This window comes from Vitis vinifera, chromosome 5 (assembly GCF_030704535.1).
Source record: "Vitis vinifera cultivar Pinot Noir 40024 chromosome 5, ASM3070453v1".
In the NCBI taxonomy this organism is placed as follows: Eukaryota; Viridiplantae; Streptophyta; class Magnoliopsida; order Vitales; family Vitaceae; genus Vitis; species Vitis vinifera.
The window spans coordinates 726,559-751,272 of NC_081809.1; the positions used below are offsets into that span (position 1 = coordinate 726,559).

The 24,714-nt window shown below is 35.8% G+C and overlaps 2 protein-coding genes, 1 long non-coding RNA gene and 1 other non-coding gene across 5 annotated transcripts; 2 read left to right on the forward strand and 2 right to left on the reverse strand.

Moving 5' to 3' along the window:
* Positions 1–31: 31 nt before the first annotated feature.
* LOC104879211 (uncharacterized) lies at positions 32–3,147 on the reverse strand. Its single transcript, XR_785731.3, has 3 exons — positions 2,986–3,147; positions 946–1,098; positions 32–460 (listed from the first exon to the last, which is right to left on the reverse strand). It is a non-coding gene; the product is annotated as an uncharacterized LOC104879211 (long non-coding RNA).
* On the forward strand, positions 78–151 carry TRNAT-AGU (transfer RNA threonine (anticodon AGU)). The gene has a single exon. It is a non-coding gene; the product is annotated as a tRNA-Thr (tRNA).
* Positions 3,148–9,373: 6,226 nt separating the features above from the next.
* Positions 9,374–13,764, forward strand: LOC100263661 (two-component response regulator ARR1). 2 transcript variants are annotated; one of them, XM_002275106.5, is made up of 6 exons: positions 9,374–9,902; positions 10,460–10,612; positions 10,725–11,105; positions 11,613–11,689; positions 11,785–12,969; positions 13,080–13,764. In XM_002275106.5, the coding sequence occupies exons 1-6, from the start codon at positions 9,728–9,730 to the stop codon at positions 13,152–13,154; spliced, it is 2,046 nt and encodes a 681-aa protein (XP_002275142.2). In that variant the 5' UTR covers positions 9,374–9,727; the 3' UTR covers positions 13,155–13,764. The 2 variants fall into 2 exon arrangements, with proteins under 2 accessions (XP_002275142.2, XP_010649546.1); XM_010651244.3 differs by having other exon boundaries at positions 9,377–9,902; positions 13,083–13,764.
* Positions 13,765–15,038: 1,274 nt separating this feature from the next.
* Positions 15,039–18,935, reverse strand: LOC100258513 (COBRA-like protein 7). The gene is made up of 2 exons (XM_002275294.4): positions 18,242–18,935; positions 15,039–16,880 (listed from the first exon to the last, which is right to left on the reverse strand). The coding sequence occupies exons 1-2, from the start codon at positions 18,777–18,779 to the stop codon at positions 15,463–15,465; spliced, it is 1,956 nt and encodes a 651-aa protein (XP_002275330.1). The 5' UTR covers positions 18,780–18,935; the 3' UTR covers positions 15,039–15,462.
* Positions 18,936–24,714: the final 5,779 nt, after the last annotated feature.

The following is a 24,714-nucleotide window of genomic DNA, read 5'->3' on the forward strand; positions in this document are numbered from 1 at the left end:
GGCATATAGTCTTGGTTGAGCCAGTAGATAATTGAATTGTTTGAATTATTAAATATTTATAAATCCATAGGCACATTGCTTTCGTAGCTCAGTTGGTTAGAGCACCCGTTTAGTAAGCGGGAGGTCTTGAGTTCAACTCTCAACGAAAGCAACCCCACCCCTAAATGTGTACATATTTTTTTCCTTACACATTTTGCTATAAGCAAAATATCATTCCATCCATGGAAGAAACAGTACACAAACTTCAAAAAAATGTCATGAGTGATGACCAATATGAGTCACAAACAATTATATATATTTAACCTCAAAGAAGTCTGACATGGCCCTATGCTTTGAACCCATCACTGGCATCCCATGGTACTTGTGAAGTCCCTGCAGTGAGATTCTTGACGATGGTTTTGATCCTGTTTATGGACGGCTTTTAACATACTTCATTAGGATTGGAATCAAGTCCTTCGTCCTAAACAAGAAATGCACATCAGTAAGACTGAATTAGTAATCAGTTATCAAGCATCCCGCCAAGATTGCTTTATCAAAGTACTCCTTGAGTTTCTTAGAAACAAATGGTATCATCTTTTCTTCATACATTTTGGCTACAAAGGTTATCTGAGTCATTGACAGGTTCCAATTTCAAGAAAAATAATCTCAGAATTTCAGTTAGCCTTTCAAATGGTATATCAAGAAAAAAGATTTTGTTTTTTTTGTTTTTCTTTTCTATTGAAGCATGAGGAGCAAGAAAGCACAAAGGATCCCACAGTTGAGGGAATCCAAACTAAGGCAAACTGCCATCAGTGATCTCCTTCCAGGCATAGCAGTGTATTTCTTCACAGTTCCTAAACAAGGGAATGGATCACAAGTTGAATAAAACGGGGAGGACCTTATTACATGCCAAAATATTGCAGAGAGGAATCAAAATAAAATGTTCAGCAGTTAAAAATAACATACCTTGGAACATTCAGTTCATTAACCATCTGGGTTGTAATACCAAGCAGAAAAGAATTTGGAACATGCTGTTCTGGTTTTATGAGGGCTTGGAAACAACTGTTCTTGTCCCTTAGAAGATCCAGGATAGCAATTTCAATAATCCAGCCAGTCGCCCTGCAAAATCCAGTAGTTTCAACATCAATAACAAAACTTTTTACTGGATGCTTCAAGTCTTGGCTCTCCTTAATCCTCTGTTCAGCATCAAAGTACTGAATTCTTCTGAATTCACTGCATGATGATTCACTTATACTTCTTGCTCTCAAACTTGCTTCCAATGATTCATGCCAGGGGTGGCTTGATTTACTGCTCCCTGTATCTTTTTCTACAATTCTTGGTGTTATAGGTCGTGAAATCCATGCCCTACTAAAACTACCTCGAGAAGCTTCAATTATTGGATCCAATAAACTTGGATTTGGAATCTCTTTTAAAAGTAGTTCATAACTGATGGAAGTTTTCCAACCAAAAACTGCCAAATGGTATTATTGGAAGGTTAGGCAATGACAGTATTCTGCATCTGAAAGCTTGCAATATAGAGAAGGAAGGTCAGAATATAAAGCAGAAGCAGATGCTAACTCGCCCGAAAGGTTGGAGGCTAAGAGAAGAGAGAGAAAGGAAAGACAGACGGCAGAAAGCAATCCTTCCAACCAGCCAACCCGAATAGTCCGATCAATATTATCTAGCATCTTATGAAGAACTTATAACTACGCCCTATTGTCTCACAACCCAAATCCTCTTGGTCCATCATGACAAACCCAAATAGTATGATTCACTGAAACAAATCTTCTTTCTAGGCAAGTAGAAGATGCAGAATTCTCATTTACTGATAAATTAGGGCATGACCTTTCTATAAATAAGAATGAAGAATTGTTATGGATCAATTTAGATTGATATGGTAATCGAATCAGTTCTTCAATTCAAAACATCAACTCATTGATAAACATCTATGCAATATATAAATATACAAAATCATGTTAAAACCTATAATATAAAGAAAAATGCGCCCGCTCCCCGTCAACCCCCCTAATCTATGATCCTCTAGTGACAAGACAGTGGCTGTCAAAACCCGATTCCCTTTGTTGCTCTCTTGCAGTCTTGCTGCAACTAATTTCTTGTATTCTCCAATTTCTAGGTATTGTTATGTTTAATGTTCCATTCAGCGGTACATTACATTGGCATTTTAGTACTCCCCAAAGGCTCAGGATTCTGTAGAATTGGAGTAGAGCAAATACGGAAACACCTCGCTTATCCCCTCTCAAACTCCTCACACAATTCACAACAACTCTCACTGGAATTTTAAATACTATCTTCACCCACCCGTCTGTTCTAACCTTCCGATATCGCAGGACAACATAAAGTTCTTCTATGGTTTGCAAAACCACATAAATTAGGCGATTTCGTAAATATAAACGTATAAAGTTTCTCAATACTAGAAGAAGTGAAGAACCCTAGTCATACTGAAGAATCACCATGCTCATTGTCAGTTAATTTCAAGGCCAACCCATTTCTAGACAGTTCCCAATACCCAGAATAATACTAGATCACTAAAAATCCAACCATCGAAAATAACAAAACCCCATTACATATTTTTCCTACTTGAAGAAAAACAATGAGGATTTGGATTTCCAGCAAACCACCCAGTTCTATGCATTGTCAACTTAAATTGATTCTAAAAGCAATACCAGTGTTGTATCTTCACATAACGGTCCAATCCTTGACAACAAACAGAACGAATTGAAACTCGATCAATCAAAGCAAAGAAATACGAAATCAGTAGAATCCACAAAACAATCAGTTCGAAACCAGCCTTCAAAACCGACACAAAAAGCATCGAAAAGGTACAAATCAATGAGAACCCACCAACCGTTTGAAACAAAACCAAAAAAAAAAAAAAAACCAACCCCATTAACTCACATCATTCAAACGAGTGTCCTCTACAGTACAACCACTCAAACACTAACCAAAGACTACAATTAAAGAATGAAACGGAAGAAGAAGACATACCCGCGGAATGGAAACAACTGAATTTGCTAGAGAAGATTTGGATTGTTGGGTAGATTGAATATAAGCATGAATACATGCATTTTAGCAGTTACGGCCCCCACGAATTGTGGAATACGCGCGCTGGGAGTCGGTTGATGGCCACTTGAACCATCAACCGGGAATATAGGGCTCAAGGCTTTGAGCCTTTTTAAAACTGCCGCTTTGTGGCAATCGTGCCACTGGGCTCTCGGCCCATTGGGTCACCCACCCCAATTTTTCCTTTTTTTTCATAATTTAAAATATTTAACACAAAATTAAGAATATTCATCACATACAAAAAAAAAAATAATTACTTTGATGAACCTCGACCCGCCTTGAATAGTATTGATTGACCGATTATTTAAATGTTAGCTTTTGCTCTTTTAATCATTTACTTGTTTTCTCCATTTTAAGATTATTGTTCCTCTATCCCATAATTAATACACGACATTTTTTTTTTGTAAATGACTATGATAAATATAATAAGAAGTTTTTAAATGATAATTTGCTTCGATTGTTATGGTTTAAAGGCAAGAAAATTGAAAATAAAAAATCAAACCCATAAAATCGGTTTTTCTAAACTCTTAAACCAAACTAATCTTTATAATTATCAAAATTGAATCGACTTGATCGCTTTTGATTTCGATTGATATAAATAGATGGGTTTTTCAATTTTCATTTATAAGCCTAATGAGCACCATGGAGTGAAAGGGATGGATCATTTGGTAGTACACTTGATGAATAGTTGGTGCAAGTCTCGTCAACATTAAAAAGAAAATTGATAAATGAAGCAAACTGAAGCTAGATTGCACATTGCTCTAAATAAATGCCAAGGGTTGTGGACCTCTATACGGTACACCCATCCTTTACTTCCCAATATACTAGAAGATTTGGATATAAAGACCAATTCATTTTTATACTAAATTTGTCTTTTAAAATAATAAATTTATTATACTGAGCCGTCCTTTTAAAAGACAAATTTATTTCTCCAAAATCTAAAAATATGATAAATATAGAATTATTTTTTATGATATTAATTTTTTAAAAATTACATCGGTCAAAAACCTAACCATGCGCAACTATAAGAAAATCAAAAGATGCCATCAATTTTAAAGCGTTTTTTTTATTATTGTTGTCCTCTCTTGCTAACCATCTTATTATGGAGTAACCAAATATGAAAATATCCGTAATTCACATGTTCGTAATTTTAAATTATCATGTTAGAAAAAGGGTGTCGACGTATCCTATGCAATTTAAAATATAGTGTAAATTCTTTTGAAAAAAATTAGTCATGATAAGCTATAGAAATAAATTAAAAAACTTATCGTATAAACTATATTTCGTGATATCAAATTAGTACATATTTTTTTATTGTCCAATATTATTATATCTTATTTTATATTTATATTAACTTTTTAAGGGTATACAATTATTTTATATATATTAACATTTCAAGCAAAACTAGCAGATAACTTTTTTCCTTTCGTAAAATCTAATCTTCGGTATTTCTTGAATTTATGATATTTTTATTCTTAATGGTAGTTTATTTAGCTTGCAAATGAAAATTTTAAATCATATAAGTTATTGTTTTGCACAATAATTTAAACACTTTGAAACAAATAGATTTATTAAAAAACCTAATACTTTATAACATTAGATGTTACTAAGGCCCCGTTATAACTATTTGAGAATCAAATGAATGGTCCTTTTATACTTGTAAGTACATCATGAATTTTCAACCATTTGCATTTAAGTTTATTCTTATTTTTCTAGTTGATAAATGATGTGATAAATATATTTGCTAAGTATAACCAGCAAAGTCCTAATGTAAGTTTTAAGATGGTAAAACCCTAGGTGGATCGATATTATTCAAATAACATCAATATATCATAATCATAAAAGTGTATTACAATACACATGAATTTTTCTTTATTTTTACCTTCGCAATCATTGAATTAACTTAATAAATAAGGCATAAACTCAATCAATAAGCTTGATTAAGATTTAACAAGTATAAATAAATCGAAATTAAACACGAGACTTGAACTTAACATGTATTCAGCATATATAAATTATTGTTTTATGAACTAATATAATGGTTTATACTTTTATACTGTATCAAAATTTTGATTAATTAGAGGTATGAAATTGATACATACATTATCAATTTATGACCTAACATGATGGTTTGTACTTCTACATTAAAATGATAATTTAACATGATATCAGAATTTTGTCTAAACAGAGATATAAAATCAACAATTATTAATCTAATGGTCATTATCGATTTATGACTTAACCTCATAATTTATCTTTTAACGTCAAATCAACAAATCGACAATATGAGGAGATATCAAAATTTTCATTACTTTAACCCCATATTCTTCTTTTACTCTTGAACTAAAAGATAAATTTGAAGCCACAAAGTCAAAAAAATATTTAGGTCAAACAAACAGCAGAGCATGAGCTAGAAGGGGGGAAATGAAGAGAGGTGGGGTCTTGGTTTTCATTTGATGTAGTAAATGAAGCAATTTGGTGACGTGAATAGAAGAGAAGGGTTTAAAGCTTGAGATGCCTTGTCTTTTGTGACTAGTACTTGCAAGGGGCTTGAATTGAGTTCAATAATTCCCAAAGGAAGAATTGATATTTTGATACCCTCCCAAGTTAGGAGAGGTGGTGGGGGGAGCAAAACTTCCACTCCCACGTGCCCCCATATCACTTGATTTTACAAGTTACTTGTAAGATGTTCCCATAAATGGGCTAAAGGATAGGGAAAGCAACCCACTCTATCTATGACCAACCACTCGGACTTTGTCTTCTCTCCAACCTCTCATCCCATCCCACAAGTACACATACAAAAAAAAGGAGGGCCTCCTAATTCATCGGATCACATCACTTTAATCCTATTTCACACCCAAGATAATAAAAGTAAATCAAATGTTTGCATAATCTTAAAAAGTTAGGTTGGGTTGGTTGTAGATTCGATCCCAAAAATATAATTAATCACGTTGATAGAATATATATTTAGATCTCATTACGTTATATTCGATCTCGATTTGTTAATCTTATCAAACGAATTAGATCTTATTATATATTTTTAATGATTCGATAAATACTTTTTTGGTATTTTAAACTTGTCCTTAAATCTTCATTTAAATTATGGTAAATTATTAAAAAAAATATTACCATATATTCACCTGTGTCTTAATTTAGTTCCTAAACCTTTGATTTGAAACAATACGACCTTTATATCATATCTAGATGTAACATTGATTTTCTTATTAAAATTTTTTTTTATTAGAATTTGATAGAAAAACTCGTATAATAGTTATATACACATTTGCATTAGTTTTGATACAGACTGTTTGAGGTAGTCCATTTTGTTTAAATATTTATCACAATAATTTTTTTATGCATACAATTTTTAATGGAATTTTAAATAGATTTAGGGTGTGTTTGGTAATAAAATTTCAAATATATATATATATTTTAAATATCATACATTAAACAAATTTCCCCCTCTTATTCAAATATTATTATTATTTTCAAATATTTTACTTAAATACCAAAAATAAAAAAATTTAATTTTTGTTTCAAAATTGAAATCTCCGTGACATATTTGAATATTTAATAATAATAATAATGTAGCCAATAAAGTTAAAATTATGACCCTTGTTGTTACTGTTATTACTATTTATTGCAATGTTTTTCCATTTGAACCACCGAGGTACAGAGCACATGTTGGTAATGAGAGGAAAACGGAGTCAAAGTGGGCCAAGGGTGGAGTTATGAGGTGGGGCCCGGCCCAAACACACAACGCGTTGGCCCACGGAGTCCGTAAGAAATTGGCCTGTTATGCAGAGTAGAGGGGGCGGGGCCCACATATCACTAGAGGACACCACCACGTGTCCCTCCGCTTGTAAGTTAAGATCCTCCAACACGTCACGTCTATTGCCCCTCTCCTTGCTGATGTGGACCCTTTCCAATTGGTGTCTCCCCACTCTTTTTTTATTTATTTTTTTATTTTTCTTCTCCTGGGTCTGTCCGCGTTGGAATAGCTGGCTCCCCGCTGTTAATTCTTATTCTTTTTTTTTTTTTTTAAAAAAAGGAAAATAAGAAAAGGAAAGTACCTCAGTACCATGCATTGTGACTCACTTCCTACGTTGTTAAATTAATTAATTAATTTTGAAGTATTGTAATTAAATAATGAAAATAAGCATGTGGTCTCATCAATCTTTTTCAACGAAAATAAGTATTATTTTGATTTAAATTATTTTATGTTTTCCTCACAATATTTATGCAATAAAAAGTTTTTAACCATTCAAAAAATTTTTTTGAATAAAAATATTTTTTAAAACAATAATAAAAACCAAAGAGCAAGAGACCCTCTTGATGCCTTCTACACCATGTTCCCAACAATAATATTTAATTTTTTTTTAAAAAAAAGAGGAAAAATATCTCCAATCACCAAATTCAAACAAGAAGTGAAAAAGTGAAAACCACCCCCACATCCCAAAAAAAAAAAAAAAAAAAGGAAATGTAATAAGAGTCCAAAAAGTGAAGTGAGTTATAGGGTGTGATGGCAGTGATGATGAAGGGTGGCAGAAATTGAAAGATGGGAAAAGCAAGCAAAAGTGAAGTAGACTTTTCTGCAACTTCCATGAGATGCCACGTGGCTAAATTTGAGAAGCCGGGTTTCAATTATTTAATTCGCGCGTGAAATAATGCTCTCGAGGTTACACATATATTCGGTATCCTCTTTAAAAGCATATCTCCGCCATAAAAAGCTTAAAACCAAAAACAATAAACAATTATTAATAAATCATTCACTCTGAGATATTAAATCCTTCCCCCTCTCCCCTCTCTCTCTTTCTGCTTTTATCTGCAGTACCCAATACAAAGCTTTGGTCCCATTACTAAAAAAACCCTTTTCTTGGGGAGCTTCTCTTGGAGTTTGAATCTGACGCTTCAAGCAGTTTGAGAGAGTGGGGTTAAAAAAAAAAAAAAAAAAGGCTGGGTTGAGAATATACCCATTTGCACAAACCCCAGTGCCAAAAATCTTTCAAACAAAAAGTACAAAAAAAAAAATCCTTGAATCCACCCATTTGGGGATTGCAAGGGTATGATATAGACCCATTTCAAAAATTTTAAAAATAAGTATAAAAAAATAATTTTCTAGGCTTATCCTCCATATGAACCAAAATTAGGGTTGGAGGAGGGTGATGGGTTGCATGCACAAAACTTGCAATTAAGGGCAAGTAACTCTGCAATTGTGGGGTAAGGACACGTGTGAGAGCGGGGGAGACCCGGGTAAAAATAAAAATATTAATTTTTTTTAAAAAAATGGGAGCCTTAAATAACTGACAGAGGAGAGGAACAGGACGATGGGTAGTGTAAAAAAAAAGTGCTTTAAAAGAAGAGACAATGTAGTGAATGTACACACACAAAAATAAATGAATAAAAATAAAAATTAACAAAATTACTCTATATCTTCGGGCATGGATCCACCTTCTTTCTTTCCAGCCTTTTTCCAGAACGGCGTCGTTTTGGGGGGTTGAGGGAGTGGCCTCATTATCATAATCATCATCTGTTGTTTTCATTGAACTCTGGCTTGATTTGATAGGGGCCAGGTGAGAGATTGATACACAAATTATATTTAAAAGAGAAAAAGGGTCCAAGTTTGCTTACATTATTGGTAAAATTAATTAATTAATTTTATAAAAAAAAATAAAAAAAATAGGAGATGTCAATTGAAGGTAGATGACTAAGTTAGAGAACCATAAAAATAGTGATTGATATAAGGGAAGAGAAGCTTGCTGTCAAAACAAGATAGAGAGTGAAAAGAGTCCATGGAATGGACAGCTTTGCTTGCTCACCACGTGTTATTCCCCCCTACTCTTATACCCCCTAATACCCTCTTTGATTTATTTATTTATCATCCCAAATATGACTTTTTGTTTACTAAATTTAATGATTAATTAATTTAATTAATTGAGTGATACTGCATTAAGGCATGGGGAACATGTGGTATGTTGTGTTAGTCTCATCCACCCAAGCCAAAAAGTCTTTGAATGATTCTTAACAAATTTTTTTTGGGAACAAAACTTCATGCAATAATTTTTAGAAATTGTTTTTAAAAACACTTTCCAAAGGAAGGGAAGTCAGTTAAGGAAAAATTGAAATTTTTGGGATTGACTTTTGGATAGGGGAAGTAAAACAGCTGGAAGAGTGGGATTGAAAGGAAAGAAGAGAGAAAAAAAGGGGAGAGGAAAAGGAGAGTTGGGAGTAGATTTGGATGTAATGTGTAGTTAGTTGGGTGGCTGTGGGGTTAGTTAACTTATGCTGTGAGCTGGATCCACTCTTACAACACAGACCCACTTTCGATTAAAAAATTCTTTATAATTTTCACAATTGAAAATTTTAAGGGGAAAAAAAATGGAAAAAAGGGAAGTTGGGGAAGTGCTGAGAATGAGCTTCAAGCACATTACTATACAGCCCATGTCTTCTCCTTCAACCCCATATTAAATATCAAAAATATATTGAACTCTCTGCCCAAATCTCCCTTCTTTCTTCTTCTTCCTCTTCACGGATTCCTGGGTTATTCTTGGGGTTTTCTGATTTTGTTGAATTGGGTGTTTGATTCGCTATCTATTGATGCAAGCTTCTGTTACGTGATTCGGATTTTTGGGTCTGTTTTTGTGCTTTTGGATCGGGGTTTCAAAGCATGAATCTGGGTAGCGGACAGGGATCCATGTCGACGGCGAGTTCTAGTGGTGCATGGAAGGCCGGAGATGTGGTCCCCGACCAGTTTCCGGCGGGTCTCCGGGTCCTGGTGGTTGATGATGATCCCACTTGTCTCATGATCTTGGAGAAGATGCTCCGGACTTGCCTTTATGAAGGTATCGTTGAATTACTCGAGAAAAAGGATTTTTCTTTTTCTTCTTCTTCTTCGTTCTGCTTGGGGTTTTCTCTAATTGGATTTGATCTTTTGTATGTTTGATATTTGTTCTTTTTTTTTTTTTCACTTGGGTATTGTTAATTTATGGTGTGTACCAGTTGGGCATGGTTGTTCTTGTATTTGTCTGTTGTGTTTGTGAGATTGGAAATCTGTGGTGGAAAAGAACAGAAGGAAGGAAACCCATCAAGTTGGGTTTAAGATCACATCATAAATCCCATAATTCTGTTTTGATTCAAAATATGGATTTATGTTTAGACTCTGTGATTTGCTTGGACCCAGCATATTCTTGTGGGATTTCTTATACTCATGAAGTTCTTCACATGTTTTAAAGAATAATTTGAGTTTTTGATCCTTGACTCTGCTGATAAAAAGTCCATGGTTTTGTTTCCCTGTTTCTTTTTTCTTGGTTTCTGCTGGATTAATGGTATCCTAGAGATTGGAGGGTTCCAGTTGAGTAATTTCTTGGATGATTGATTTAATTTGTTGGGAAATTTTCAGTTACTAAATGCAATCGAGCAGAAACAGCATTATCCCTGTTGCGAGGGAATAAAAGCGGGTTTGATATTGTTATAAGCGATGTACACATGCCCGACATGGACGGATTCAAGCTCCTTGAGCACATTGGGCTTGAGATGGACCTGCCTGTTATCAGTAAGTATGCTCTTTCAATCACTTAAGATGGAGTTAGATCACTATGAAACCGGTATTTTTTTTTTTAGTTTATGTTTAAATTCTAATTTTTGTCTCTCTAATTATTGTACAGTGATGTCTGCTGATGACGGAAAACATGTTGTGATGAAGGGTGTCACTCATGGTGCATGTGATTATTTGATTAAGCCTGTTCGAATTGAGGCGCTGAAGAACATATGGCAGCATGTGGTTAGGAAGAGGAAGAACGAGTGGAAGGATTTGGAGCAGTCCGGAAGTGTGGAAGATGGAGATCGCCAGCAAAAACCATCAGAAGACGTGGATTATTCGTCTTCAGCAAATGAAGGGAATTGGAAAAACTCGAAGAGGAGGAAAGATGAGGAAGATGATGCGGAGGAGAGGGATGATACTTCCACCCTGAAGAAGCCGCGGGTTGTCTGGTCGGTAGAGCTCCACCAACAGTTTGTGGCTGCTGTTAATCAACTGGGCATTGACAGTATGATTCTTTCACCTGTTTCTTTCAGTTTTTTTATTCTTATTTTCTTCTTGTCCATATTTTTCTTTGTCGTTCCTTTTATTTCCTTGATTATAAATCTTGTTGCTGGTGCTGGTATTAGAAAGTGTGAAGTTCCTGTCGATTGTGGGTACCTTTTACTTTTTCATTTGTCTTTATCTCTTTGGATTAAAAGTATCTACTGGACCTTGGAGAAACAACAGGTTTTTTTATGAGGATATGGGAATGTAAGCAACTTGTAATCCTTATTGGATTTATGCCACACTTCTACATGAATGATATTCTGTACTGAGCTTCCAGGCTTTGTAATTACTGTGATTTATCACTAAAATATCTTGTTATATTGTTTTGGTCCACCCAATCTAGTTTGTGGGTATTATGTGTTGTTTGACTAGTTCATGCTTATTCAAGAATGTAGCCATTTGTTTCCACTACACACCGTCCTCTGTTCCTTCATGTTGTGTTCCTAAATACATTGGTATGATGCAGAGGCTGTTCCAAAAAAAATTCTGGAGTTGATGAATGTTCCTGGGCTTACTAGAGAAAATGTTGCCAGTCACCTTCAGGTAGAAAATTCTTACGATCTTGATTAGGGAAGAGATCTATGGTTCTAATTTTGTTTCTGTTATGAAGACTAATGAATGTGGCCACTTCGGTGCAGAAATATCGTTTGTATCTTAGGAGGCTAAGTGGTGTATCACAGCACCAGAATGGGCTCAATAACTCTTTCATGGGTCCCCAAGAAGCAACTTTTGGATCAATATCTTCACTTAATGGGCTTGATCTTCAGACTCTTGCTGTTGCGGGTCAACTCCCAGCACAAAGCCTCGCCACACTCCAAGCAGCAGGGCTTGGTAGGTCAACTGGTAAATCGGGACTACCTATGCCGCTTGTTGATCAAAGGAACCTCTTTAGTTTTGAAGCCCCTAAGTTCAGATATGGGGAAGGTCAGCAGCAACAGCAACAACTGAGCAATAGTAGTAAACAAATGAACTTACTACATGGAATCCCGACAACCATGGAGCCAAAGCAGCTTGCTACTTTGCGCCATTCTGCACAGTCATTTGGGAGCATAAATATGCAAGTCAATGCCCATGGAAATGACAGTAGCTCTTTACTGATGCAGATGGCCCAACCACATTCAAGGGCGCAAATACTTAATGAAACTACTGGTAATCATGTTTCCCGGATCGCATCATCCATGGGGCAGCCTGTTTTATCAAATGGCATTGCTGGTGGGCTTCTAACAAGAAATGTTATTGTTGAAAATGGCAGAGGGGCTGGATTCAATCCAGTTTCCCAGGGCCCTTCAGTGGTAGAGTTCCCAATGAACCACACTGCAGAATTGCCAGGTAACAGTTTCCCTCTTGGGACCAATCCTGGGATATCCAGTATCCAATCCAAAGGGCTGTTGGAAGAGGTTAGCTCAGAAATAAAAGGATCAAGAGGATTTGTTCCAAGTTATGATATTTTTAATGAGTTGCATCAGCCCAAATCTCAAGATTGGGAATTACAAAATGTAGGCTTGACGTTTAATGCCTCTCAACATGCAAACTCTATACCAGGAAACCTGGGTGTCTCGCAATCGGTGTTGGTCCACCAAGTCTTTTCCTCTGGCCAAAAGAGTGGACAAAACATGAATACGCCTGTTGTTAGCAAGGCTATGTTCTCTGTGGGGGCAGGAAGTGAGCATGGGAACACACACAACATCAGTCAACACCTCAACACGCTTGTTGACAGTTCATCAAGGGTCAAGACTGAAAAAATTCTTGATCCATGCTGTGAAATCACCCCCTTCCCTGAACACTATGTTCAGGAGGATCTCATGAGTGCACTTCTCAAACAGGTAAGTTTCTGTCTCTGTATCCTTGTTGTGGCTTGTTTTTTCAAATGCTTCCATGCAGTTATGATTTTGGGGGATAAACAAGAAATAGTTACATTTCCCCTGTTTTCCAGCAGCAGGAAGGCATTGGACCAGTTGAAGGCGAATTTGACTTTGATGGGTATTCCATGGATAACATTCCCGTGTAAAACATGCTCCATGCTCCAACTTTCTTTTGTGATTGCAGTTTCTCGTGTACATAGTTGCTGTTTCAGATTAATTTTATTAATCCCTGCTGGAATTGGGGATGAAGATTCAACTTCATGTCTACTTCATGAAACAGGTTCGCTTGATTTTCACTTAGCCTCATCTTCCTGTTGTGAAAAGCTCTTTCTACTTTCTCAATTTGAAGTTAAAAAGACGGCACCAGATGATTAATTCAGATAAATCATTATGTTGGAAGACGGAGGAAAAGCATGTAAAGTAGAGCTGCATGATATGCGAACGTGTACATGCAAAATTTTGACTGCTTTTAGTACCCGAATGTAGCGAGCAGCAGCTAACTTTAGGATGCTTGTGAAGTTGTGTTGGGTATGGGGCAAAAATCCAGATTTGTGGAGATATGGTTTTGAGACATTTGCAGAATTGTAGGAATCTGTCTAACTCTAATAACACCTTAAGCTTGCCTTCTCCTTTACTTTCTTTTCTTTTCTTTTCTTTTGTCTTCTTTTTTCTTTAATTTCTTTCTAGGAATTGACTCATAACTGTAGTGTACATATCCTATTTGATTGTTCAAGGCATAAGTCTGGATATTCTTTTTGGGTTGTTTTCTTGTCCTTTTGGATCTGCTTTATTTTTTACCCTTTGCTACAACCACCTATTCTCTGATGTGATTTATTCCTATTCTTCATCCTATTGACAATGTGTTTTTATCATTATTATTATTATTATTATTTGTTATTTTTTTTAGAGAGTTGTGTGAAAATGTTGGAAATACTTCTGTCCAAAACATTTGGATTGTGAGTATAGACTAGCCTTCATGGGGGCTTTTTTTTTATTTTTTATTTTTTATTTAAAAAACCATAATTTTTAAAAAATATTTTTCAAATCTATGACACTTTGGGTCACGCATTTTGCTAAAATCGTGACTTCAATATAAGTCGTGATTTTAGTATATTTTATTGAAATTGTGTCTTTAAGATACGATTTTAATGTAAAATATTAAAGATTTCATTAAAATATATAAAGGTTTGGAAAAACAATAAAAATAAAGAAAAAACATGAAAAAGTAGTAAATTAATTTGCATAAAAAAAGAAAAAATGAAAAGAAGTGGAGTCATGTTTTGAACCCACAATTTCATGACAATATGCTAAAATTATGTATTTAAGACTGGGTTTTAAAATTATACATTGGATTGTGTATTGAGAACATGACTTTAAAATAATATATTGAAATTATGTCTTCAAAATAGGTATAAAATGCTGTAATTTTGTGAATATTTTTTAAATTACCATCTTTTACAAATATATTTTTTAATTTATTATAAATTTATTAAAAATCCCCTTCATAGAGAAAAGATCCATAAACCTATTTTTTATATTTAAGTAATTGAAAATCATTCTCAAAAGCTATTTTTAAATGCATTGTCAAACATATCCTAAATAGCTGATTTATTTCCCCATCATTAGACTGACTCCTTTTTGATGGGTCCATGATTACTGTTTTTAATAAGCTGTCAAAATCCCTTTTTGATTTGATAAACCCTAGACGGTTGGGAGCCTAATTTGTATTAAACTCAGCTCACCATAAAGCAACGTGTGCTGTGCTCGTCCTGACTTCCCAACTCCCATTTCTATATCTGCCTACACGGCAAGGCACTTCTATGTTTTCCCTTTCAAAACAAAAGGCTGAAAACCCAACACATTATTTTTCAGTTAGAGTGGGCCATCATTTCTCAAGTTCCCTTCCACTTTTTCAGTCCCTTTTCTTCTTGAATATCAGAATCATAATCTACAATAAATTCTAATCAAACTATCAGTACCATGGCTGTTGCTCAACTGAATAAAGTTGACAAATAAAATAATCTCAAGGGTAGAACACAAATGAAATTTCCACGTTTGTACATAATCTCAAATTTGTTGGCACCAAAGCTACTCTGGTGTGGAGGACACAAGTCAATTGAACAATAGGGATCATCAAAACATCCACCCAGGAGATACAAAAAAAAAAAAAAAACAAAGCAGAAAGAATAAACTGAGAAGCCCTGTCCAATACTGTGTACAAATATGGTCTACATTAATGGTTTACAACTGCTGGGCAATGGCAACAATTCCCTTCCAAATTAGAGCACAAGAGCTACTTGTATATGCTAATGGCAGTGTAGATGTCTTCTGGTAATTAAGGACCGGAAGGAATGCTATAACCCTTGTCTCAACACTCATCAATCAAATCATTTGAAAGAATAAAAGAAATCCAGCAGTGGCTATGTATCCGAGAATTCAAACCTCATTCCACAACTATTGCTGCATCAACATAAGAACTACAATCAATAGGAGGACTGAAATGGTCATAGCTGGGCTCTTCTTGTAACTACTGCTTGTTGGAAGGACGGATGGAAGTGAGCATTCCTCCCCATTGAAGAATACTTTACTGGGGAACCCAGCCCCACCAGCCACATTGATTCCAGGCGTGGGTTTCTTTGTAAACGAGATCACTGACTGTTGTTTCCCAGGCACCCTAGGATCCTTCTTTGGGTTGGCTGCGTCTGTTTCTGCCACAAGATAGTTCAAGCCTTCGATACCCTGCATGAATATGGTATTGTTAACACCATCCAATGCAGTTGCATTGAATGAGTACATTTTTTCAAAACCAGGGGCTGCTTTGTCCATTTCAACTGCCGCAAACCAATCAACATAACTAGTTTCACCCCAGTTGAAGATCGTAATCCTTGCAGTCCATCCCCGGCTGTAGTCTGTATATAAATGCCAGTTGATGCTGACACCACAATTATCGCCACAGGGCATTGGATTTGGAATTGTCAGGTGTTTAAGTTCAGCCCAAGCTTTGGTCAGAGCAGTCCGATTCTCAAATGGAACAAGAAGAGCCTCTGATGGAAGAAGAATAGCAGCAGCAGTAGTACTACAAGTTTGGCTCGGGGTGCTAGGGCAGCCACATGCACAGGTTTTGCAGGGAACGACAGATTCATTATAGTATGCAGAAAATGATACACAGCATTTGGGGCTTGCTCCCTTGGGCTGTGTGATGTTGCAAACCACTTGCCAACTGGCGACGGCAGTTGAATTTGATGGCAAGCCACTAGTATCAGGGAACTCGCTTGGGCTCACACGCACTGGAGAACCGCATTGATAATCAGGGTTGAGTGTCCCACTGATATTCCAGTTCTGTGGTGGGGTCAGCTCCGACCGGTTGAGATCTGGGGGCATTTTGTAGACATTCATCTGGAATACTGAAGTTGACTTACTCGGGTCCATTGTTGGTGGCAGGATTGTACCATTCCGGCAACAGAAAGGGATCAACCCGAGTGTAGTGTCATTGGCCTTTGTTGGAGGCAGGTCGATTATGGTTGGCCTTCTTTCACAATTCAATACATTGGAGAAGTCAAGATCCTGGTAGTACTGGCCTTGTTCACCAAATATACAGTCAGTCGTATCAACAATATCTGGATATGCCCCTTTCATGCTATTGATAAATTCACCCTTCATCCAGTCCCAGCTTAACTTCCAATCATCGAGACGACCAAGAGGGTTATGGTTTGAGATTGTAATCTGGGCCCAGTAACTGCTTTCATATGTTCTGGTCACATCATACATTATTGTAAGATCTCCGTTTTGGCGGGGCAGGAACTCATCATCTGAGGAGACGTTTGACTTGTAGTTTGAATCTTTTGTGCAACAAACTTGCATCTCACTTGTCCCTAAAAAAAAAAAATACCACCAGAAAGTCCACCTATTAGACTAATACTAGATAGACATCAAAATTCAATAACCAACTTGCAAAGAAATGCTATATTATATCTTCTACTACCTGGTCAATTCACATAAATCAGCAGGTTCACATAGAGAAAGAAAATGTTCCAAACAGACAAACAACCCTAATTTTATTTTTTACTTGAAATTTTCTCCCATCATGTCCAAAAACTAAAAAAAGACAACAAGATGACGACAACAACAGCAATAATAAAAAATAATTTTCAGTTCTTCCATCTTAGTAAATCCTCTATTATCCCATATTATGCAGATTTCAATAAACCTTTTAATTATATCAAGGCAAAGTTCTGATAAAACCTAAACTGATCCTCAGATAAAATTTCTGAAAACTAGTGGGAGGAAGAATCTCCATTGTTCTCTGGGAGTGAATAGAATGAGAGAGGATGAAATTTTGTAAGTTGAAGAAAACTCCATCTCGTAATTACTTGCAAATACAGATGTCTTAGGCCAATAACAAACATAGGTGGAGATAGAGAATCAAAAGTTACATACCAAGTTTCCTACTCTCGTTGACAGATTAAAATCCATGAAACATCATCCAGTACTTGTCCAAACCATATCTAATTATCATCAGTGAATGGGAAAGTAATCTATGATCTTCCTTTCACAAATGACAAAAATGCAGGATGCAGATCCTTTAAGATTTTCCAGTAAAATACCACAGCTAAACCTCTGTGCATTTGGGCATGCTATGAAAGGTTTCTCTAATGAAACAGCTCATATTCTGAGCTAAACACTCAAAACACAACCATCAAAGGAGGACATGATTCTCACAAAAATAAACTAGTGTGCCAAAACCTAATGAAATTTTTGTTTACCATTTCAACTAGAAAATTTAGCATCATCGCAGGCAATTCAGAAAACCATTCTGAGACTGGATGATTCTGAATGGCAGGATTTTTTAAACTGACTTTTGAGAATTGAAAATTTCCATTTACAGGACCAGAGTCCCATTAAATTTCTGACTAAAATTCATCCAGAATCTCAGTGAATTTCTAATAGAACTACCAGAATTTTCCTGAAAATTTATTTATTTATATCAACTTCAGCAACATGGTCCAATCCAAATTTGAATTTTGCCTAATTTTTTCCAACCTTTAGTGAACTTAACAACCAAACAACAGTGTACACCTAGCCTGTCTGTGTGAACAGATCCTGCCTAAAATCCCCAAGACATCCAGAATCAAAATGCAGGCAAAGAAATCAAATCCAAAAAACCCTAGAAATGAACACGACATAATTGAATCCAAAACCCATGGAAGCAAAAAAAAAAAAAAAAAAGCATTACCTTGCATAGTGGGTTTAGGGCAAACAAACCCATCGTTAACGAGCGACACATTCGTCGGCATCGGCACATTCGGCGACCCCACTCCGAACTGCGTCCCCACAAACTGGACCTGAATCTGCATCTGGGTCGTGTCGCCGGCGGTCTCAATCGCCGTCTTGAGATCCGTCGAAGGGTAACCAGCAAAAACGACGCCGCCTCCAACAGTGGCTGGAAGACTAGTACCGTTGGCGAGCACAGCCCCCGAAGCCGACACCAAATACTCCTTATGTTGAAAGCCCACAAAGACCCTCCAAGACTTGAGCTCCTCGAGCCCATTGTTGAGCACAGTGAGCGTGGACTCGAATCTGTAGGGCTGCTCAGTCGGATCCGAGTTCAGATTCGGCGGGATTTTGGCTCCGCTGGTGTACGCGTACGACAAGAAGATGCCGTTGCAGGAATCAGCCGTCGGCGACGGCGCCTCAGACTGACACAGAGCGATCGGAATAAGGGCGGCCACGATGAGATCCAAGACCAACAGCCTAATCAAGCTGAAAGCCATGGCTAAGGATTTTGGTCTTTCCCAAAACACAGAAGGAAAATTTTAAATACCAGAGAGAGAAGCGGAAACGCAAACGCGTAGACGAAAGACAGCAGAGTGGGAGCTGTGTGCTGCTTTCCAAAATCAATTTTCTTTTCTTTTCAAATTATTTATTTGGGGGCGCACCCCTTGAGCCGTGCTTTCGTGTTTTATAAAACAAATAAAAAAATGTTTTTGTTTTTTGTTTTTGTGCAATAAAAATAATATTTGATTTATGTGAAAGCGTGGGTGCGAGGTGCCGTTTGGAACCGTTGTGTCTGCGGAAGCTTCTAAACATCCTCTGAATTCGAAATTTTGAATGGGTTGGGAGAGGTGGCATGCATCCATGGGCTGGGCTTAGGTGTGGTTGGTACACTCCAGCATCCTAGGCCTTTTCCGAAAGTCCAAATAGCAAATCTTTTCAATTTTGAAAAAATTATGATATAATTTTCAATTGGGCCCAGTAAATTAATGAAGCATGGTAACTTTTTAATATGCTATCGAAAAAGATTGCTTCCCTTGTGAAATCCTAATTTGTTTGTTTTTAAATTTAGGAATAAAATTAATTAATATATTTTATTGGAACAAAAATTAAGAATATGAAATTACCATACTATCCAAAAACACATATTTTAGGCACTTAAAAGGAAAAAATTCACGAAGTATTTATTATCCATTCGGGCCATGGTAGGCTTTCAAAAGTGGTTCGAAATCATCAAATTTTATTTCCAAAATATTTATAAAAATAGAATCTAATTATAAATGAAGAAACAAAATAAAAGTAAGTCCCCACCCTTTTTTTATTTCCATTTCTTTTAGTAATGAAAAAAAAAAAAAAAAAGAAGAAAATATTCTATGATTTATGGGTGTGAGAGATTTTTTCGTATTTAAGAAAAATAATTAAGACTTTAAAAATATTCTATAATTTTGCTTATGATGGAGAAACATGGTAGATAGTTTGATAAAAGCCTGTTCCGCAAAGGGCGCCGCTTGTATACCGCGGACGTCTTTGTCTGAGCCAAGGAGTTGTATTAGTCAACACCACCACCACCACCAAACTATCAAATACTTGGTTTTATTAATGCTGAAATGGGACACAAGTCATGGATCGTGGGTTATGGTTATGGATGAATTGGTCAATCAGGGTAGCTCTCTGGTAAAGTAGAACATGTTCTTAGGACAATTTCTTCAGAGAGGCTGATTGGTTCAAGCTGAACTAGTCCCAAGATTGCTACCGATGAATGAACCAAGGGAGAGGAGTTCTTCCACGCTGCGATGTTGATGTGAAATAGAAAATTACACAAGGATTAGTTGGGGATGACCAAAGAGTTTGAGCTGTTCAAATGAATATTTGTTGGGATGCAACAACGCTCCTTTTAAAATAGACTCATAAGATGTAATGTCAAATATCATAAAAAGTACGAATTATTTGTTGGGATGTAATAATACCGTTCTTAAGTTTAATGGTCGAAAGTCATCATAGACTTAGTGATAGCCTCATTGGATGCCAGTTTGTTTTCATGTGAGTTGGTCAAAACTCGACCACGAATTAGTATCCGAGCGCAGTTCATGGGTTCACTCCAAGGAATTCTAATATTGGCAGAACGATTGCTAGTAGTCAAAGGTGTAAGGGTCATAGGTTTGAATCATGAAAACGTTATTAGGGTGTTCTGCTGTCGCTTTGAAACCTTTTTATGACCGACATGCTTTCTAATTAATTGGAAACTCCGCCGAAGGTCTGTAGTGTGGACGGTGTGTGAAGGAGTCCATGTACTCCTCGGGGGAGGCGTGTATGTATGTATATATACATGAAATTATAGTAGAACAAACAGGATGTTAATCAGGTTAATTAGCAAATTTGGAAGAGGACTTCTATTTTGGCAGCCCCTGATCCAACAGTGGGTTCCTTCCTACTCTGGGAACTGACCAATTCTGGCTGCCATTCTGGAACTGAAAGCCCTTAACTCCAGCTTTCCAACTGCAAGTCCACCAGAGGCCCCCTTCACCCCAGCTGCCCACAAATCCTCCTAGAAAAAAAATTGATTGATTCAGAGAAGAAAATCATTACTACTTCCACTGTACTTGACCATATACATAAAGAGTGAAGAAACGGCAGTGGGCACATGGGACAACATAGTGCAGAATTGCCCAAAACAGATTTCGGGATAGAAGAGATAAAGCTCCTTCAGTAACACCTATGTTTGCTAGCTGGGATGGGTGGATGTGGAAAGAGCACCTCAAGACTGGTCCTGGAAACCTTATCCTAGACTCCTAGTATGGGTTGCCACACTCATAATCCTGGTGGGAGACTGTCCTGAAACCATTTTCTCTTCAATTGAATTCCTCATGTTTCCCATGGGATTTTTGAGGGAGCACATGTTGAAGAGTTTTATTGGCTTACAGCATGCGGCCTTGGCCTCAAAAGATTGGAAATGTCCAATGCTTGAAGCCTTGAACCTTCGATGAACAACCCCTTGTGTGGATTAATTTTGTGAGTGGAGTGGTAGGCTCAATAAAAAGCTTAATAAATTGTAGAAATAGCTAAAAGGTGAGTAAAGGCTTTGAATTGTTAATGGGGATTGATTTTATATCTGAGGAATTTTATTTTTAAAATATTTTTATTAAAAATAATGATATTAAAAATAAATATGTTTTTATAAATAAATAAATATCATTAAATTTTAATACTTATTTTTTTGAGAATTTGTTTGTGTTAAAAAATAAAAATGATGTTTTTTTATTTTTTTTATTTTTTGTTTAATTATATCTTTAATCAGAGTAAATCGAGACAAGAGAAGACAACATGTGAACTACTTGCAAACTTAACACTCTCAAGACTGGTCCTAGAGGGACGTTGTCCTAGACTCCTAGCTAGTATGGGCTGCCAGCCTGCCACACTCCTAATGGAAACTGTCCTGAAAGCATCTTCTTTTCAATTGAATTCCACATTTTTCCCATGGGATTTAAGGGGGCACACGTTGAAGAATTCTATTAGCTTACACCATATGACCTTTGGCCTCAAAAGATTGTAAGAGTCCAATGCTTGAACCTTCCATGAAGGCTGACACAACCCAATCTTTGAATTTGTAAAAAGATTGCTAAACTCAGAGGTGTTTTATGATTTTAGTTGTTTTTATTTTTATTTTTATTTTATGATTTATTATGAATTTTTAACTGATTGAAAAAAGTAAAAATATTTAAATTTTTTTAAATAAAAAAAGTAACATATTACTAATATAAACAACTTAATATTTATTTTTAATTAATTATTATTTTATATATAATTTGGATGTGATAGGATAAGAAAAAACAATACTAAAACCATTTCGAACTCAATCCGGGTTTTAAAAAATAAATTAAGACTCATCTCTTAATAATCTAAACTTCTTTCAAATCCGTTCTATTAAAGGTAGAACACCGAAAAAACTCGTCTTATTATCATCCCTAAATCATACTAATGTACTTGAATTAAAGTAAATACAAAGTGATAAGTAATTTGAATACATATTTTACAAAAATGTCTCCTAAAATCATTAGCAGCACCCCAAACGAAAATACACTGATAATGTTTGAATTTGCCAGAATCAAGAACTTAATTTTGATCAAATTGAAGAACTGATTTCCTTTGCTGTTATTAATGGATCAATAAGAAAGAATCTACAGGCAAATGGATAAACATAGCTATTAAAATGACCAGAATCTGCCACGTGAAACCACAGTTACCATTCATCAAATTGTGGTTGAAAGGCAGCGGGTACTGGGTACTGGGTACATGGCACATGGAATGAGAATAAAGTTAACTAAAATATTCCCACACAAGATCCACACTGGAGCCCAATGAAGGTTCCTACTCATTTATAGGGAATGGGTCCAAATTTATTTGGTGTGACAATGGGTACTTTTATTTCACTTATCACAAGCAATGTCACAGTCTATGAGCTTATAATTAGAGAATTCGGTGAACACCCTTTTTTAAATTTAGGTCATTTTAGATGGGTACAAAGTTGGTGATAAAGGCTAAGCAAGTCACCATCCTCTAAGTCATATGTCAATGTCATAACCATAATCAACCACTTTCCTTTTCCTGAATTACTTGGCCATAGGCTTCATATTCTATTCCCCTTAAGCCACCATACTATATAACGTTTCTTTTGGCTTGTCATGGTTTAGAATTTGGGGAATAATCATGATAATAGGCCTCAGATTTAAGACCGCAAAACTAATTAATTATACATCAAACCGCATAACTTAATTATCTAGGTGTTCCTATGTAAGGGTCCAAACATTTTAGTGTTAAAAGTTTTGAGATATAAAGATTTATTCTATGGGTTCTCGATATTACTTAAAACACTTACTCAAAATCCTATATCAGGCGTGGTATTAAGTTTAATGTCATTTTATAACACTACTAACTCACTTCTATATATATATGAAGCCTATAATTTTAAAATGTGTTAACATAATTATTTCCCTAACTGATATAAGATATCACATCATAATATATATAATAATGAATTTAGACAGACTATTTTAGAACCGTTATATTTTATCTTAAAATATGCGATGTGTAATATAATGATTTCGACTTAGTTGAGGGCTCAATTAGGTTACTATTTAATAGTTGTCTTGTGTTCATTAGAGTTTGATATACACCATCAAAATAATAGTATCTTGGTAAAGATAAAACTTGACAAAAGTTGATTCCATTCCTTGATTTAACCTTATCTTTTCATACCATCTTATTGCCGATACATGGGGGTCAAAATTTTCATTACTACACACCCTAGATCACAATGGGGGAGAATTTGGTTTGGGGTGGTTTTTGTACTCACTAATATGAAGAGAGATTCATGAGGTTAGAAAAATTCCATTGATCATTGAGCTTATGTCCTAGGGAGACCTGAATTTGGAGAATATTGAGGCAATGTGGAGGGAGAAAATGGGCATATTTTAGAATTTCTTCCCACTGAGGCAATGGGCAATCATGATTTGTTGACAAAGGCATCAAAAGGTTAAATAATGAAAGTTCAGAAGATCACTTGACAACCAAAAAGGAAAAGAGAAAAGGAGAAGTAAAGTGCAAGATTCTTCATATTTTAGATTTGGATTTTTCCTTAGAATTTCCTATACATTCTTTCTCCTTTGGCATTTTTCACTGAAGGACTTCCTAAATCATATGTAAATGAACTTTCAAATATCATTTCAACTAATTTCTTTCAATTGCATGGGAGAGATGTAGTAAAAGACTATTAAATATATATATACATATAATAGTTGGAACAATAGTTTTAAAATATGATCGAATATTTTGTTTGAGGAAGAACCAATTTGAGCTCCATCACATTGAAGATTCCTATCCTTTTTCCTAATTGTAAAGGGAGACTAAAGTAAAGGGGATGAATGGAAAGACAAAAATATGAAGTAAAGCTATGGATGCCACTTTACTTAGGGACTAATCTCAGATTGCTGAGGTTCTATAAATAATAACATATTGTCTATTTTTGTAGCCTCTCTCTGTCTGTCTATCTGTCTCTCTCCCTCTCTCTCTCTCTCTCTCTCTCTCTATACATAAAAAATTAGATATGGTCATATCTATGGGCGTTAAAGCCACCTTTGGTTGATGTGTTGGGAGTTAAAAGAGCTGATGACATCTTATAATTTAAAAGCTATTTCTTTTATACTCCATGGTATGGTAGAAGTGGAACGTAGAAGCAAAAATTTGACATTGGGGGAACTTGATAATTGTCACCGCCTTGGCCCTTGGTGGATCTCCAGCCTGGAAAAGCTGACATGGTCGGCGATTTGCTATGACTCATCTCCGGCTTTCACACCATGGACAGCCAAAATAGTCAAAGTAGTCCGTTGAGATATTGTAGAAAACAGGTATGTGAAAGTATGGACAGATGTCTATATGGGT